The sequence below is a fragment of the Camelus ferus genome, chromosome 20, assembly GCF_009834535.1.
Source record: "Camelus ferus isolate YT-003-E chromosome 20, BCGSAC_Cfer_1.0, whole genome shotgun sequence".
In the NCBI taxonomy this organism is placed as follows: domain Eukaryota; kingdom Metazoa; phylum Chordata; class Mammalia; order Artiodactyla; family Camelidae; genus Camelus; species Camelus ferus.
The window spans coordinates 34,064,707-34,079,888 of record NC_045715.1 but is presented as its reverse complement, the minus strand read 5'-3'; the positions used below and the strand labels follow the sequence as shown (position 1 = coordinate 34,079,888).

Genomic DNA, 15,182 nt, shown 5'->3' with positions numbered 1-15,182 from the left:
GTTCATCCTTTCAAAATAATCTGTAGCTCCAACTTCTTGCAAAGTTCTGCCCATCTTTCTCCAGTTGATGTAAATTAGTAAGTGTTAAAATATATCCCATGCTATTACACAATAATATGCTAGCATTGTTGTTTTTGCATTTCAGGCACTGTAACAAAACTTAGCATTTGCATATTTCTATGGTCCGTGGGGATACACACTCACGTTAGGTGTGGCAATATGGAATGAGAGAAAGAGCGGGGACCTTATCCGCTCTGCCATTTACCTGGAAGGTAAACTCAGGTCTCAACCTGAGCGTAGGTTTCTCATCTGGTAAAACTGAGAGAGGTGCTTTTGTACCCACTTTACATCTCAGATTTGTTGCCAGGATCAAATTAAGTCATGTTATTTAAGTTAATGAAAGTACTTCATAAAGCGAAATGCAAAATGTTATAACTATTTTATCTATATAATGGATACTTATCTTTGATTTAGAAGGAAATGTTGATAAGGCATATTGTATTAAAATATCCAGATACACATTTCAAATTCAATGACTACCTGAAAACTATACTATATCCCTAGCTTGGGATAAAACTTGAGTAAAGGAAATTGAAGCTACTCTTTCTACTTACCAGCTAGAGTGCATTCTTGAGGATTGAAATCATAAGATATTTTAGTAATTTGCTGAAACCTTTTATATTTTAAAAATCTGAGATTCACTGTATAGGTAAGTAAGGTTTAAATGAAAAGTTCACAAACGCACAGGGTTTAGGAAACACATGGGCCAATCCAAAGGATGGATAAAACTCTGCCCAAACCAGAGCTCTTACAGCCTGGTTCATCTGCCCTAATGTAGCCAGGACCTAGCACCATGGCTAGCACAGAGGAGGCACTCAACAATTCTTTCTCGTACTAAGCATCTCTTGGCGAGCTGTCAGCTCACCCTAGATAGAGCCACAAAGGCAGGATCCACATACTTGTCTTCAAGGACAAAAGACTGTAAATTTCACAAGGAAAAAGCCCAAGTCTGTACATCTACCAAAATTCATCAAATTGTACATCTGAAATATGTGTAGTTTACTGTACAGGAATCATACCACAATGAAGGTGTTAAAAAAAAAAAAAAGCCCAGGTCTGTCTTGTTACTGTTGTATCTCCATCAGATTCTGCAATTTAGTAATTGCTCAACAAGAATCTGTTGAATGAATGCGCAAGAACTAACATGCCTTATGTAAGTTGATTATGACAGTCTTTACACTTGAGAGTTTATAACATGAAGTGGCCGAAGAGAGACTTTGACAGCAGGACAATGGGCTAAGTGCCATGTTCTCAAGTGCTCTAGAACACAACACACTGATTTGTAAACCCAGGTGTACGTTAGAATCACCCGACAATCTTTTGAAGCAATACCCATGTCTTAGATCAAGTAAGTCAGAGGATGGGGCTTGGACATCGGTATTTTTTTAAACTCTCTCTAGGTGATTTTAATGTGCAGCCAGGACTGAAAACCCTGGGATGGACGTTAAGAAAAGTAATTGTAGCAGCAGGTACAGGAGTTAGGAAAGGAATGTTTCTCAGATGAGGTAATATTTAGATTGGGTTTCTTTATCCCCCAACCCATCGAGCCCAGAAAAATGCTAAGATTTCTTCCCCTTCCCAATTTGCAACCAAGAGTCTTTTCTCTAGGGAGCATTCCAGACCCTCCGAAGTTCTAAATCCCAAGGACTGCAAGGCGCTCCAGAGAGTCTTCAGAGTCCTAAAGTCATACCTCCCTGGAGGGTAAGAGTCAACATCTCAATCTGGAGCAAGACTGAAACAAAAGGGGGACCAGGGTCCTTGTGATTCTCAAGTGCATGAGCTGACTAACAGTGTCTACTTCTCTTCACTTTGGGAGTCCTGAACATGCGGTCAGGCTCAAGGTGTGTGGTTTCAGCTTTAATGAGGGCTGGCACGACCTGAGAAGTCAAGGCATTATCTTTATCTGTTACAAGTTCCAAACATGCTCACACTTAGGTATGTTAACTTACACTCACTTTTATTTATCATAAGTGAACAACCTGGTCCACCATGTTAAGAGGGAAAATGATGGAGTTCTTTATCTTATGACCCCGACCTTCCAGTCCCAACTAATTTGGAGGAACAATTTCACCCTCTCTTTGTGACTAATATGAAAAACTGTGATGTCAAAAGCTTATCGGTTGTAAGGGATGTTTTTTAAATGCTGTACTTCAGTCCTATGGGATCAGATTTTTTTTTTTAAGGCTGGAAAAGCCATTCTTTAAGCATCTGCAAAATGAAGTGGTCAGGTTGATGATGTGAAAAGACATGTTTCCATGTTAACATTCTGTCCTGCTTTAAATTCAGCCTATTAACGGTAGTTTCCAAATGCGTCCAAGGCAGGCAAGAGAATTTCCTGAGGTCAGAAAAAGTCAAGCCTCCCCCTAGTGCTTTCCACCTTTGTTTACAGATTCCAACATTAAAAATCATTTGAGGTTTGATCTCAGCACCACCGCCTTTGGATAGCGCCTTCTATTTGTCCCTAAGTATCTCAGCACCAAAGCAGTTCCCTGACCATGTTTCCTGGAAGATTATATCTACATTATTTTCATGAGTATAGGCAGCCCAGATGGGCTTTCTTGGTCCCCAGAAATTTACTCCTACACAGCTATTGCTCATCTGAATGAACGCCACAGCTCATGTGCTTTATTTCTCTGTATAAGGTAGGCTGGGCAAGAATAAAATGAAGGGGCTGGTAGGCTATCGAAAGCAGCCTACCAAAGGCACTGTTATTATTACTGTTTTCTGTCTCATCCTACTTATTCAAGGACTAGGAAGCAATGAATCAAAAAGATGCTTGACTGGAATGACAGGACAGGTCAGCTCTACAGATAGTCACACTCTGAGGCCCACCACCAGTCGATTCGTCAATTGTATTCAGTGTAACTGTCCACTGACAGACCCCACAGAGTTGGAAGGAATCCATGACCACCACTGCCTGTGTAAACTCTGGGAGAACAAGAACTTTTTCCCTCACACCTGTGTATTTCGTAGGCCTTTCCCTCATATCAATGAGATTTTACATCTAAAACCCTTGCCATGTGTATTTTTGTAGCCAGGTGCTTATGGAGCCAAAGACTTGTCAGGGAACCAATTGGACAGAAAAGAAACTTAACATGCATTTGATCAGCATCATGAATTATCTTATTAAACCAACCCGGGGTATGAATGATGGCAGGTCCAAAGGAGAATTAAAATCACCCAAATCTTCCCCATAGCTGAGAAGGGCCACAAAGGACCTAACTGATTATGAGGTTAGAAATGATGTTTTCAAGTTCCCATCTGGAGGCATGTTTGTTTCTTACTGTGTGAGTTTGTTCCTGAGTTCTTCAATGGTCTGTTTTGAAAGGGTGAGACTGACTGAAACAAATGCCTCTGTCTTCAGGACTTAAAAAAAAAAAATCATTGAAAACAATGTAGGGATATAAATGTCTGTGCCCACAGCCAAGATAAAAAATGCAAAGTCTGGGCCACCTTGCCTTTAATTTTCTAACTGCTGTTTTGTAAGGCTGTGTCATGCTTCTCAGTTCAAACACGCTTTGGCTCTTTATTATTCATGGACCTTTTTCCCAGTCAGTGGTGTTGAATAATAAAACAGCCCAGGATCAAATGGGCCAATTCTCCACGCCTGACACCAACTGCTACTGTTCGCTGGGCTCTGCCAAGCGTTGCCTCTGATAATGAGTGGGATTTGGTTAAACAGTAAATTAATGAATAATGAAATATCCAGGTTGATCAGTTAGAGAGCACGCTTGCTTTGCCCTGGGCTAAACGCTTGGGGCAGAAATTACTCTCAAACGGCACTTGCCTGGCTGCTGGTCTGGATAACTATTTTACAGCCTATTGCTTGACAGAATGCTGGGGAGGGGGGAACCAGTGGGGGAGAGGAAAGGAGGAAGGACAGAGTTATTAACAGCGGAAAAAAAAAAGAGAGAGAGAGAGAGGAAGAATAACCTAGTTATCACCTTGTAGGTTTCTGAACTGCATGTGTGAGAACAAAGTCACAAATATGATCTGGAGAAGCCTGAGTTCCAAAACTCCCAACACATGTTTAACATCAAGGAGCAACGATGAATGAAAACAGCCTTCTGTGTGTGCCTGTGCACACGTGAGATTAAACGCAGAACGATTCAACCGCAAGCTCACGTTCCTGTGTCCACGTTACAGCCAGGACATGCAGGGAAGCCACCCAGTGTCTAGTTGACAGGAAAACTCCACCCTCCTTTTAAGGTTTCACGCTCTGATGCTTAGACACACTCCCCTGTACAAACTGTAGAATATTAAAAATAGGACTTTTGCAAATGGCCTCCATTAGGAAAAATGTTTCACTGCAACTGAGATTCCAGGTGTGTATAATCTGTCACTTTCAACTTTAACTTCACCCAAGAGTTGTACATTGTTATGTACGTTTGCACATGCATTAGTAGTAGGTTTGCTCACTCAAGATCAGATATATGTTCTTTACAAGAAACCAGCTTTGGATCATCAGAAACTCAGAGAAGAATACCAAGAAGGACAAGCGATATTGAGAAAATGTGATATTTCGCTCAACATTTGTTTTGGAGATAAATTTCTCTAAATGGTTTAGCTCTAGAGTATCTTATTCTTTCAGAACTTGAGCCCCTTTCAAGTGGCCTCCAGATGGGTGGACTCTGAAAGTTTTACACAGCGGAAGCTGACATACTTTTCCATAAATGGAGTGACATGCGGTGGTTCGTGTTTTGTCAAGCTGCTTGGGTTTGGTTTGGTCTGAGTTTGTTCTTCGGTGGAAGAGAGAGAAGTGCCTTCACAAAAGTGGGAGGAGAGTGAGACTGTTTCCCGGACCCTAATTAACAGTCCTCACAGCTGGAAGTAAACTCAGAACAAGGCTGGAGAAGAGGAGGATATTAGCTGCTGCTTCTGGTGCAGAGGTAACAAATGATAGGACTGTAAAAAAAAAAAAAAAAAAACCAAAAAACTGCCCCCAGACCAATCAGGAAAGGAGCAATATGAAATCACCTGTAGCTTCAGGGCACATTATACACTCAACTCCTCAAGGGCTACAAAGCAGCAAGGCCCAGTGGCTGTTAGGTCCCTAGTTTCATCCTACAAAACACTACCACAAAGTTTTTACCTCTCCACAATGGCACCCAAGCCCCTCTTCCCCAAGAAAAAAATCAAATGCTCTAATTGTCTTTATTACTTTCAGACATGGGCCACCAAACACAGATGTTCACTACTGAGAATTAAAGGAAGGGTAAAGGTCACAGGGACCCGGATCAGATTATTGGGCACCATTGTCTTGAATGGCCCTTATCTTGGAAGTAGAAAAGAATATTTGGATTGAACATAAAAGTACATGAATCCCTTCGTGGGCCATTTTGCTGGTAGGGCTCACCCCCCACCCCTCCTCCTAAAAATAGCAAAAGGGAAAGTGTGTGAAACAATCCACAGAGTCAGCTGTGCTTCCACCTCAAATATTGGTGGTTCCCTATCTTTACAAATCTCTAGCTAAAAGAATTCTCTCTTGAAAGCAAAAGCCCTAAAACCTAAAATGAAAAAAAGTAATAATAATTTTAAAAACCTTTCCTTTGTTCCTTAACACATGGGATGCCCATGGAAAAGAAAATTCACATTAGTAAATGTTGTTTTGCTGCGGCTGTTTTTTGTTTAGTCCTGCCATTGGGGAATTCCCATATTGTGATACTGTGTGTGTGTAAATAGCTCTAACCACAACCCCTAAAAAGGTCTGGTACCTAGTTTCTGGTAGAATCATTTATCAATGAGAATAGCATATACACAAAAGTCAACCTGGTCCAAAATTGATACTTCGATCTCTCCAAGCTAACGATGGCACATTTGTGTGGGGGGTGGGGTGGGGAGGGGGTGGCTAATGGAGTAACTTAGGTTTGGTTTGGTTTTACACTTGTTTTCTTTGTGCTGACTGGGATTTACCCAGCCATATCTGTACAACCCCTGCCCGCCCCTTCCAAAACTTACAGTGTCGAGAGTTTAGCAGTAAAATCCACCACTGTGTAGAAGCTATCTAAAATCCTATTTCCCTGGACCCTCGGATTATGGTCGCACTCACTTTGCCCACTTGAACGGCCACTTCCAGGGAGTCAGGTATTTCCAAGCTCCAGCTTCTAATTGTGCATCCGGACGCTAGGTTCTAGCCTTCAGGACCGGAGGGTTCACACGGGGAGCGCTAGAACTCATTGGGTTGACTCGATCCGATCGTCCCCCTCAGTCTGCGCAGTACACGGGTCTTATCTGGGTCTGAGTTCCCCCAGAAAGACCTGCATGCTCCCCTTCCACGCCTCTGTACCCCACTGTTCATGGGCCAGCTTCTCCCGTCATTTGATAAACATCTGTACGGGAAGGGGCACGTGACTGTTCCAGAGGGGAGACTCTGACCTCCCCAGAACACTCTATGCATAGTCGCCCTGGCCGTGCCCTCCTCCCAGTTAAATGCGTTGGCTAATGACATCTGACAGCCACATCCTTGAAACGTTTGCTAATACGTCCGCGAACAGGCACGTCCAGGACGTTAACTGGTGGTCGAGTCACAGATGACTGCAGGGCTGCCCTCCTCCGCGCGGCCTGGGCAAGTCACGCTTTGCTAAGTCCACTGGCTATTATGCTGCTTTTTAAAAAATTTAAAGAGCATTCTTATGCAGAGGCCTCTCCCGGCAGCAGGTGTGACCCCTATTTGGGTCTGGAAGCCTCTCGCCTGAGTCAGCTCCAGAAGGCCGCAGCCCTTCGGAAAGAAGGGGAAAAGCGAAGAGAAGTAGGGTGGGCAGAAAACAAACGGTTTCAAACAAAGTGGGCCAAAAACCGCCGCCTGACCTGCTAGTTTCAGACCAGCGTGGAACGTGTTGAATTTTTGAGACAAAACCGCTCCCTCAATCTGAGCATAAGCAGCTCTACAAAAAAAATAAAGACAGAAAGAAAGGAAAAGGAAAAAGAAAAGGTGTTGCCCAGGCTGCGGCCTTTTGCAAATGCCTGGACCCCAAAGGCGCGGAGCAGGAAGCCCGACGGGCGCAGCGCGCCCTGGGCGGTCCCAGCGCCCGGAGTTACGCCCGGGGCGCCGCGGCGCGTGCGTGCGTGCGCGTGCGTGCGTAAGCGTCCGCGCGTGCGCGCTCGTTGACACCCTGCCGTGCCGCCCGGAGAGCGTGCCTAGACGCGGGCAGCGGCGCCCCGTGCGTGCGCTCGGCGCGAGCTGGGCCGGCGCACGCGCGGTACGTGCGCACGCAGACGGCCCGGGGTGTGAGTGTCGCTGCGGTGGCGCCCTATGTCGGCGTTTGCGGTCCGCGGCTGTGTCCTGGGAACGAGGGGGAAAGGCGGTGGGAGTGCGCCGACCTGTGACCGGGCGGGGGGGGGGGGGCGGCCACGGAGGGACCCAAGCCAAGAAAGTGGACCCGGGGAGACGTCTGACTGACCTCGTTCTCAGGAATCGCTGGGGTTATTTATGAAGCCTGATTTAAAAGTAGTGGCTGCCAGGGAAGTGAAAAAGGAGCTCACCCCAAGCTATGAGAGAAGTTATAGTCGCAAGAATGCTGTTTATGACGGTATAAATCAATGGGAAATACGGAGAGCGTGAGTTTGGGATAGACACGAGGAAGCAAAGTCAGGAAGGAAAAATGAGTTTCTGCCCTCCGTTTTCTGCCCCCGCGTAGTTCCTTCCTTCCCAAGGAGCCCACGACTCCTGCGGGGAAGCTGGGAGAGGGGAGCTCACCCCGTCTAGGGACGGGTCGGCCCGGATCTTCCCCAAGTTGCAACGAAGCTCGCTCGTTACAGGGCCAGGGAATACATGCAAATAAACAACTTGGAAGATTTATGGGAAGGAGTTCAATTTTATAGGACTGTATTTATAGAGCCAGCGCCGGCTCACTTATAAATAAATTAATGGGAAGCAAGTTGGGAGTCGTGAGCGCCCCCAAGAAGACATACGTCCCATCGATCCAGTATATCTCTGGTGGCTCTAAACTTAGGCTGCCCGGGTTCCCAGGGGAAGGACCCCATGGAGCTATTTGCAAATGAAGGAAAGGAATGTGGCCTCATAAAAAAAAAATCGGGTCTTCCTCCTAGCATTATTTTTAATCAGGGCCCATCAGCCACTAACAGGAGCGGACAGGCGAACAAGCAGGCTTCTGGGACGCTGCAAGCCGGGCATCCTGGCAGGCAGGAGCGGCAGACACTTCCTCCAAGGTCACCCCGGGTCCCCGCGCTGGGCCTGTGGTCAGGGTCCACCGTCTAGTAGGTCCAGCTGCCGGCTCTTTCCGTAACTCCCTCCGCAGCCTGGTAAAACGGTAATAAAAGGGCGGAGGAGCTGTACCTAGCAGCCCAGGGCCATTTTGTTAGGCAAGGCTGGCTCTGGCTTCCTACCTCTTTCCTTCCCTTTCCTCCAGTTCTTTCCCCACATTGGGGCCCCTCAGGACCTTGGGTTTTGCCTAGTAAAGGTGATTGCCTCATACCCTTGTCAAATGGGGATGGGAAAGAGAGATGGTTTGGAAAGCAGCTATAGGGTAATAGATGGCAAGTCTGTTTCTCGAGAGCTGGAGCTAACCCTTCTGTAGGAAAATTTGCTATAGCGGATGAAAATTACTAGGCCAGCCCCTCTGTGTAATCCCAGTGGCGATCAACCCCTCACTCTCCAGAGAGAGAAGAGAAGAGAAAGAAGGGGGGGGGGGTGGAGAGAGAGGAAGGAAGGAAGGAACTCATTGTAATATAGCCGAGCCAGAAACAAAATCATATACCTATTTTCTTTATAGATAAATGGATCGTACACTCTCTTAATCGCACTTCCCCTGGGTTTGTTGTTGTTGTTGTTTTATTTTATTTTGTTTCTTTTTCCCTTCCTTCTACTTCCCTTTTATTTTGGTGGGGGTGCTTTTCTTGGATTCAGTTATTTATAGTTCTAGCCATGATACCTCCCCACCTTCTTAAAATTAAGAAGCCAAGAAGTGGGAGATATCACATAAAGAAGGTTCCACTGTCCCTTCTGTCTTTCCCTATAGGGAAGGCCAACTGGGAATGAGTCACCTGAAAGACAGAAAATTGATATGGGAGGCATATTATTAATGACCTGAGCACCAGCTATATGCTAAGCACTCTCATAATCCGGGGTTATCAAGAGTTAACATTGCCAGTTATCCTTAGATGGATATACATATTGCTGTTTCTGCTTTTTATAATTAACTAGGCAATGCTGATGTCGGAAAGGACCTTAGGAGGCCCACATTTTACAGATAAAGACCTTGAGGTCCAAAGAGAAACAGTGACTTGTCCAAACTGTGTAACATCTTGGACAAATTTACTTTCCTAGCCTCAGGGAAGACACCCAAACCTTCGGATGAAATACAGATTGAGAAGATGTTTGATCACTGCAGCCCATTAGGGCTGGGCTGCAGCCCATTAACCCAAATGAGAAAAGCTCTGGCTTCTCTAGGCATCCTCTGAGCCTAAGGTAAGAACCAACCTCCTGAGACAGCCTCTTTCCTCCCCTCGTCAAGGGGGCTTTGCCTCATTTCTTTATAGAGAGCCTTGCACTGCTGGGGAGGTCAGGGTTGGGCTCAGTCCTAAAATGAGCCAATTAACTCATCCAGATCCCAAGACGTGGGGTGCAGGAACCCAGACCTGATCCTGTGGGCCTCTCTTCTTCACCGTCTCCTTCACAGAACATCATGCCAGAATGCCATCCCACCAACAACATGAGGGGAGCAGCAACTTTGACTTGGACCCAGAGGCCCTTAGCTCCTGGGACACAGAGTCTTTTAGTTACCTGGGAAGTAAATTTGACAACCTCATTTTTTTTTAAGGGCAAAATAAACCAAGAGATGCAGTTAACATGAAGCTTTTATTGCAAATCTGGTTAGAAATAGGAGAGAAGAGTATCAATTCAGAATTTAAAAAAAAACTCGAAAACACCTCCTAGTGAAAACAAAAGTGTCCATTTTTTGGAGAAGCAAAATTTATTTATTGTAACGAAAACACTGCCTGTGTTTCGGTGACGGGGGAACAAAAAGAAAAAATTTCTTGGCTATACTTCTGTGTACGATTAAACAATATCTATTCAAGAAACTGAAGATGAAAACACAACAAAAACACAACAATCTTTTTATTTATGTAAATCAGATCAACACTGGACAATAAACCAATTTCTACCCATTACCATAACAGCTTGTCTATAAAGAACAGAAAAATTCAGATAGGATTCTACCTAGGGTCAAGCGGGTTTTTTTTTTTCTTACCACCCATTCACAGAGGTATAGATTCACAGATAAATAATCCCAAACTACTTGCTCGCCATATTTACACATTCCCATTAAATTAAGCATAAATAAATATATACAAACTTAATATGGATACCCTCCAGAGCTCTTCTCGTGAAGAGTCAATAGATTGATATTTCTAGATTGTGTGGCAGAAATAATGTTAATGAATCAGACACCAACTCAACAGAGGAGTCGATTTTGGCATTTAAAGAAGAATAGTGTTGCTTCTACTTTTTTAAAAAGAAAACAAAATGAATTTTGGTATCTCTTCTTTTCTTTTTAAACCCGATCATTTAACATACATCAGCACAGGAGGGAAAACACTGTTTGGGCTCTTGAGACAACATCAGATGGTTTTAGGTTATTTCCTTTTCACATGATGTATTACACATACAGGATATCAGATGTGATGACAAATTCTCTATAAACACTCTCAGGAGGAACAAGTTGCCCTTTTAAGTAAGGCTTTGTACCGGAGGAACTGTGTGTAGATAAGTTTGGGGTTTCGGGCTTTCCATTCAACCAAAGTTTTCATAGGATAGAGAATAATTGCTTGAGAGAAAGTGGTTTCCTTGGCCAAAGAAAATAAAAAAGCCACGTCTTTGAAAGTTTCTTCAGTTCTTTATGTAGGGGCGGAGAAAGCTAAGGACGTGGTGCCAGAGTGAAGGAAAGAAAATGCAAGCTAACTGGGGGGGGGGGGGGGAAGTTACCTTCCCAGTTTGGGGGAGAAGTTAAAGGTCACTTCCATGGTGGAGTCTCTTTTTCTGCTCTTCCAAGAGTCACGATACAAGCAGGAGGAGGCAAGGTTGGAGAGAATGGTCAGGAGGCCTTTAGAACCTCCAAAGGAACTTGCAAAGTGAAAAATGTGAGGGCAGCGCTATCACAAGCTGACGCCTCCTTTCTACCTTTAGCTATTTGGGTTTGGAATCGAGGATTTAGGAGTGGGCACGTGGCTTGGATACAGTGTCTTAAGAGTGCAGGGGGTCGGGGGTGGGAAGAGCTGCAACTCACCTGTTTAGTTTGAAAACAAGGCTCAAAGGGGCTTGCTTTAAACGTTTCCCTTGACTTAAAAGGCAAACCTTTGCGTTAATCCCACTGTTTATTGATTTATGGGCCCAAGGAAACCAAATCTTTTAATAACTCAATTATCAGATAAACGTAGCGGGCCTGGCTAACGAAAGCAGGGGGTCGGGGGTCGTACATGAAAGGAGAAGTGAGGGAGGGAGAAGGAGCAGTGGGTTCTCTGGGGGGAGGCGGCGGGGGAGGAAGCCAGGGGCGGGAGTTCCTCCGCCTGGGCACTGGAGGAACGCACGGAGGAGGGCGAAGGGAGGCGAAGGAGCCTGCGTATCCCAGCAAAATTCCTACCCCATCACCCGCTTTTAGGAGCCCGAGGCTGGAGAGTTTGCGTCCTGACAAGGGCGAGGGAAGCTTCCGATTCCCTGGACATTTCTAGGCCACTCGCCCTCGGGGAGCAGGCGCCCGGGGCGGCCGCTGGCACCAAGGGGCTTAGGCGGCGCTGAGACCCCAACCGCCTGCAGCCCGCCGGGCGCCGCCCCGTTACCTACTGGAGAGCCGGGCTTTCTCGGTCGCCTTAGGCCTTAGGGTGAGACCGAGAGCGGGAAGGGCCCCCGCGGCCCGCCGGCCCCTCCAGCGGCTGATTCTATGTCCTCAACACGGCGGGGCGCGAGTGGCCCCCGCGCTCTCGGGACCTGCACAGTAAGAGCAAGGCGCGTCCATCGCGTCTCTCGCACGTCACACGCGTGGGGCGCGTTGCCCTGCAAGGAAAGGAGACGATGGTTTTCAGTGCGGTTTCTCCCGGCCTTTGGCAATCAGAACACGTCTAATGCGAGTGGCCAGGCCCTCGGACAAAGGCGCAGGCTTCTAAGCTGGGGAGAGACGGAGTGTCTACACTCTCGGTAAGGTCTAGTTCCCGGCCTTTGTCCTCCTTCGACTCATCTATAACTGAGCCCTGCACACCCAGAGGACCCCAAAGGAGCTGGCGGTGGATGGCAGGGATCTGACATCAACCATTGCCTGGGCCCTCCTGGTGACCTAAAACCAGCTCCCTAACTCCCTCCCCCGTAAAAATGTCAGCTCAAAGCTCAAAACAGGTTCCTAAACCCCAGCCCTCCAACCTTCTCCCGGGCCAAGGCCCATGAGGCTGCAGGCCTAAAATCCCAGTGCGTTCTAAATATAAATCCTGCAGAACTGACCCCTGGATCTTTATTGTCAAGGGATGCTGCAGAGGTCCTAATGTCCACTTTGTTTAAAGAGGTGACTGTACCCACACTAAACTTAGAGACCTATGTCACCAAGTCCTACCCCTGGGGAGTTCCCACTGCTTTGAGGAGCATGGGTTCTGGATCTTACTTCATGATAATGCTCAGATGAAGCCCAAGAAAGGAGCTAGGCTGCCAGAAGTGAGAGATATTAAATTCATGAAACTTTATCCACTGGGAATAGTCCCAGTATATCCAGATGGTAAAATTCAAAGCTGAAATACATCTCCTTTCACTTTGCATTATTTTAGTATTATTGCCAAACCAAGTGCACGTCTGGGAGGAGAAAAAAAGCCTCATTCATAAAGCATCTTGTAAGAAAGAAATTGTTGCTGAAACAGGGAGTTTGCACCATCCTCCTCCCCATGACCACTCGAAAAGCTGCTGCTTTCCAGCAATCGCCAACGAGCCCAAAGAAATGAAATCCATTTTAAAGGTGAGGCAATACTGTCAAAATATTGGGCTCCCAGAACCCTTACTCCTCTCCCCTAAAATTCATTTTGCAGCTCCCCACTTCCCCGGAATTCCGCGTTGAGGTATCCGTTAGCAACTAGACTCAAAGCTGCTTCAATCTCTTATTGGCCACTTTTTCTAAATTATTCCCTTTGAGCTTCTTTAAAGAAGTGCACCTGCAGAATTCTGACACACAGGCTTTGATTAAAAAGGGATCCGGATTTTTTTTTTTTTTCTGTACCTTATAGATTGTGTAGGAAGCCCAAGTCCTCTTTGAAGAAGCTCATAAACCATGCGGGCAAAGCTTTGGAAAACAGAAGAGAATGAAATGGTACATACCCCTCCGAAGGAATTACATACTAATCAACGTATTCATATTGTGGTTTTGTTTTACTATTGTTCTTAAAATTGGTAGATGACACAAAGTGTAACAAATGCAAGATGCTCTGTATGCAGATGGTGGCAAGGCTGGTAACTAGGAACGTTTCTGAAGGGAACTGATGATGCGTCTGAATCAACTTAATTGGTCCGGATTTTCCTGGGCCACCGGAGCCTCTGCTGGGCCGGCCGGGCCCGGAGAGCTGCCGCCACCGACTGCGTCCCCGCGGGCCTCCCGCCCCGCCCGCCCGCCCGCCCTCCCTAATTATGCAGACGGCCCAGGAGCTGGGCCCCGGTGAGTTAAGGACTCAGGGCGGGGCGGGGGCGGGGGCACCGAGGGGACCGAAACACCGCGTCAGAGGGCTAGCCTTTTCATCCCGTTAGATTCCCGTGACAGCCGAGGATGGGAGGGCAACGGAGAAAAGGGCGGCTGGGAGAGGAGGGAGGTGAGGTGGAAGGGCGGGGACTGCGAGAGAGTTTCCTAAAAATATATTAAAAATTAAAAAAAGTTCGTGCGTCTCAATCAACCAGCTCTCAAAGCACTGACACCGACAAGGTTTCTCCGATTTTCTTCCAATAAGTTAGCGTTTTCTCACGTTTAGTCTTATGTTTATTTTCCAAAAGGGAAAAAAATCATGGTTTTCTTTTTATTATCAGTATTACTAAGCTCGAAAGAACCGAAGTGGAAAATCCGGACGGTTGTCTCCAAGTGTATCTTGAAATAGACACTGAGAACCGATACTGTTGCTCCGTTGTACGCCTCAGTTTTTTTTTAAGTTATTTAGCTTTTTTTTTTTTTAATTTTGATTGTATGTGTATTCTACCTAATATAATTCTTCCAAAGCCAATCCAATATTTTAAAGCTAAAATTAAATTTCTTTCTGTTTTCCTTTTGTATTTAAAACATTTTTCCTTTTTTTTTTTTTAATTTTTCATTTCCTGTGTTTCTCCTCCTTGTCGCCAGTTTTACTACCTGGGCCTTCCCCAGACGTGTGCCTGTTAGTGGTGGTGTTGTTCAAGAACATCTTGTCCATGCCTTTGAGCGCCTCGGTGAGATAGTTCTGCAGGGCCGTGAGCGCGGCGCAAATGGCCGGGGCGCCGAAGCCGTGCGTGATGAGGCTGAAGTGCGTGAGGCAGCTCTGGATTCCCGGCTCCAGGATGGGGCTGGGCCGGCTGTTCCCGATCGGCGTCCGGTCCTGAGCCAGCAGATCCGTAAATTCTTTACAAAGTTGCCTGCCAGGGCGGGGTGGGGGTTGGAGAGGGGGGAGTGGGAGGGAAAAGGAAAAAAAAACCCACCCTCAGTGTCGTTGTCATTGGCATTAGAAAGGAGACGCTCACACAAGCCCAGAGGCGCCCGGTCACCGTGGAGCCGAAGAGCGAGGCTAATGCGGGCGATTCCGCTCTGTTTCCTTTCCCAGCGCTCTGCCTTCTAAAGCAGCTGGGACTGGAAGGAGAAGGGGGGCGGGGAGGTTCCGCACCCCTCCCATCCCCAAGCCTGGCCTTTCCCCCCTTCCATTCTTCCCCCCTTCATTCTGAGACTGCATACACCCGGCTTTGGGAACTCCATCAGGCTTTAGCATCTGGAAGATTTGGAATATTCAGTAATTTTTAGCTTTTACCTGACAGTTCTTTTAAAAGCCCTTTATCTCCCCTCCTCTCCAACTTCTTGGTGATCAGGCTCAAAAAGCCCTGAAAGATTTAGGGCCCTGGGCCACAAGCCTGTCCCTGCCATGGAAGCAGATTGCTGGAGACTTGCATGGCCCAGGGCAAGCAACTG

General features: G+C 46.5%; 1 protein-coding gene and 1 long non-coding RNA gene across 12 annotated transcripts in view; both read right to left on the bottom strand.

Moving 5' to 3' along the window:
• LOC116658314 overlaps positions 1–7,177 on the bottom strand; it is a 380,608-nt gene extending 373,431 nt beyond the window's left edge. For all 3 annotated transcript variants that reach the window (XR_004313651.1, XR_004313650.1, XR_004313652.1), the window contains exon 1: positions 6,110–7,177. This is a non-coding gene — a long non-coding RNA (uncharacterized LOC116658314). The remainder of the gene's footprint in view (positions 1–6,109) is intronic.
• Positions 7,178–10,141: 2,964 nt separating this feature from the next.
• Positions 10,142–15,182, bottom strand: part of TFAP2B (transcription factor AP-2 beta) — a 29,414-nt gene continuing 24,373 nt past the window's right edge. For 3 of the 9 annotated variants that reach the window (XM_032463242.1, XM_032463241.1, XM_032463245.1), the window contains 2 exons: positions 14,379–14,638; positions 10,142–13,331 (listed from right to left, as the gene is read on the bottom strand). In XM_032463242.1, the coding sequence (XP_032319133.1) occupies positions 13,270–13,331; positions 14,379–14,638 (322 nt within the window). In that variant the 3' untranslated portion in view covers positions 10,142–13,269. Of the gene's footprint in view, positions 14,639–15,182 lie in introns of all 9 variants that reach the window. The other 6 variants (XM_032463244.1, XM_032463240.1, XM_032463243.1 and 3 more) reach the window with 4 other exon arrangements.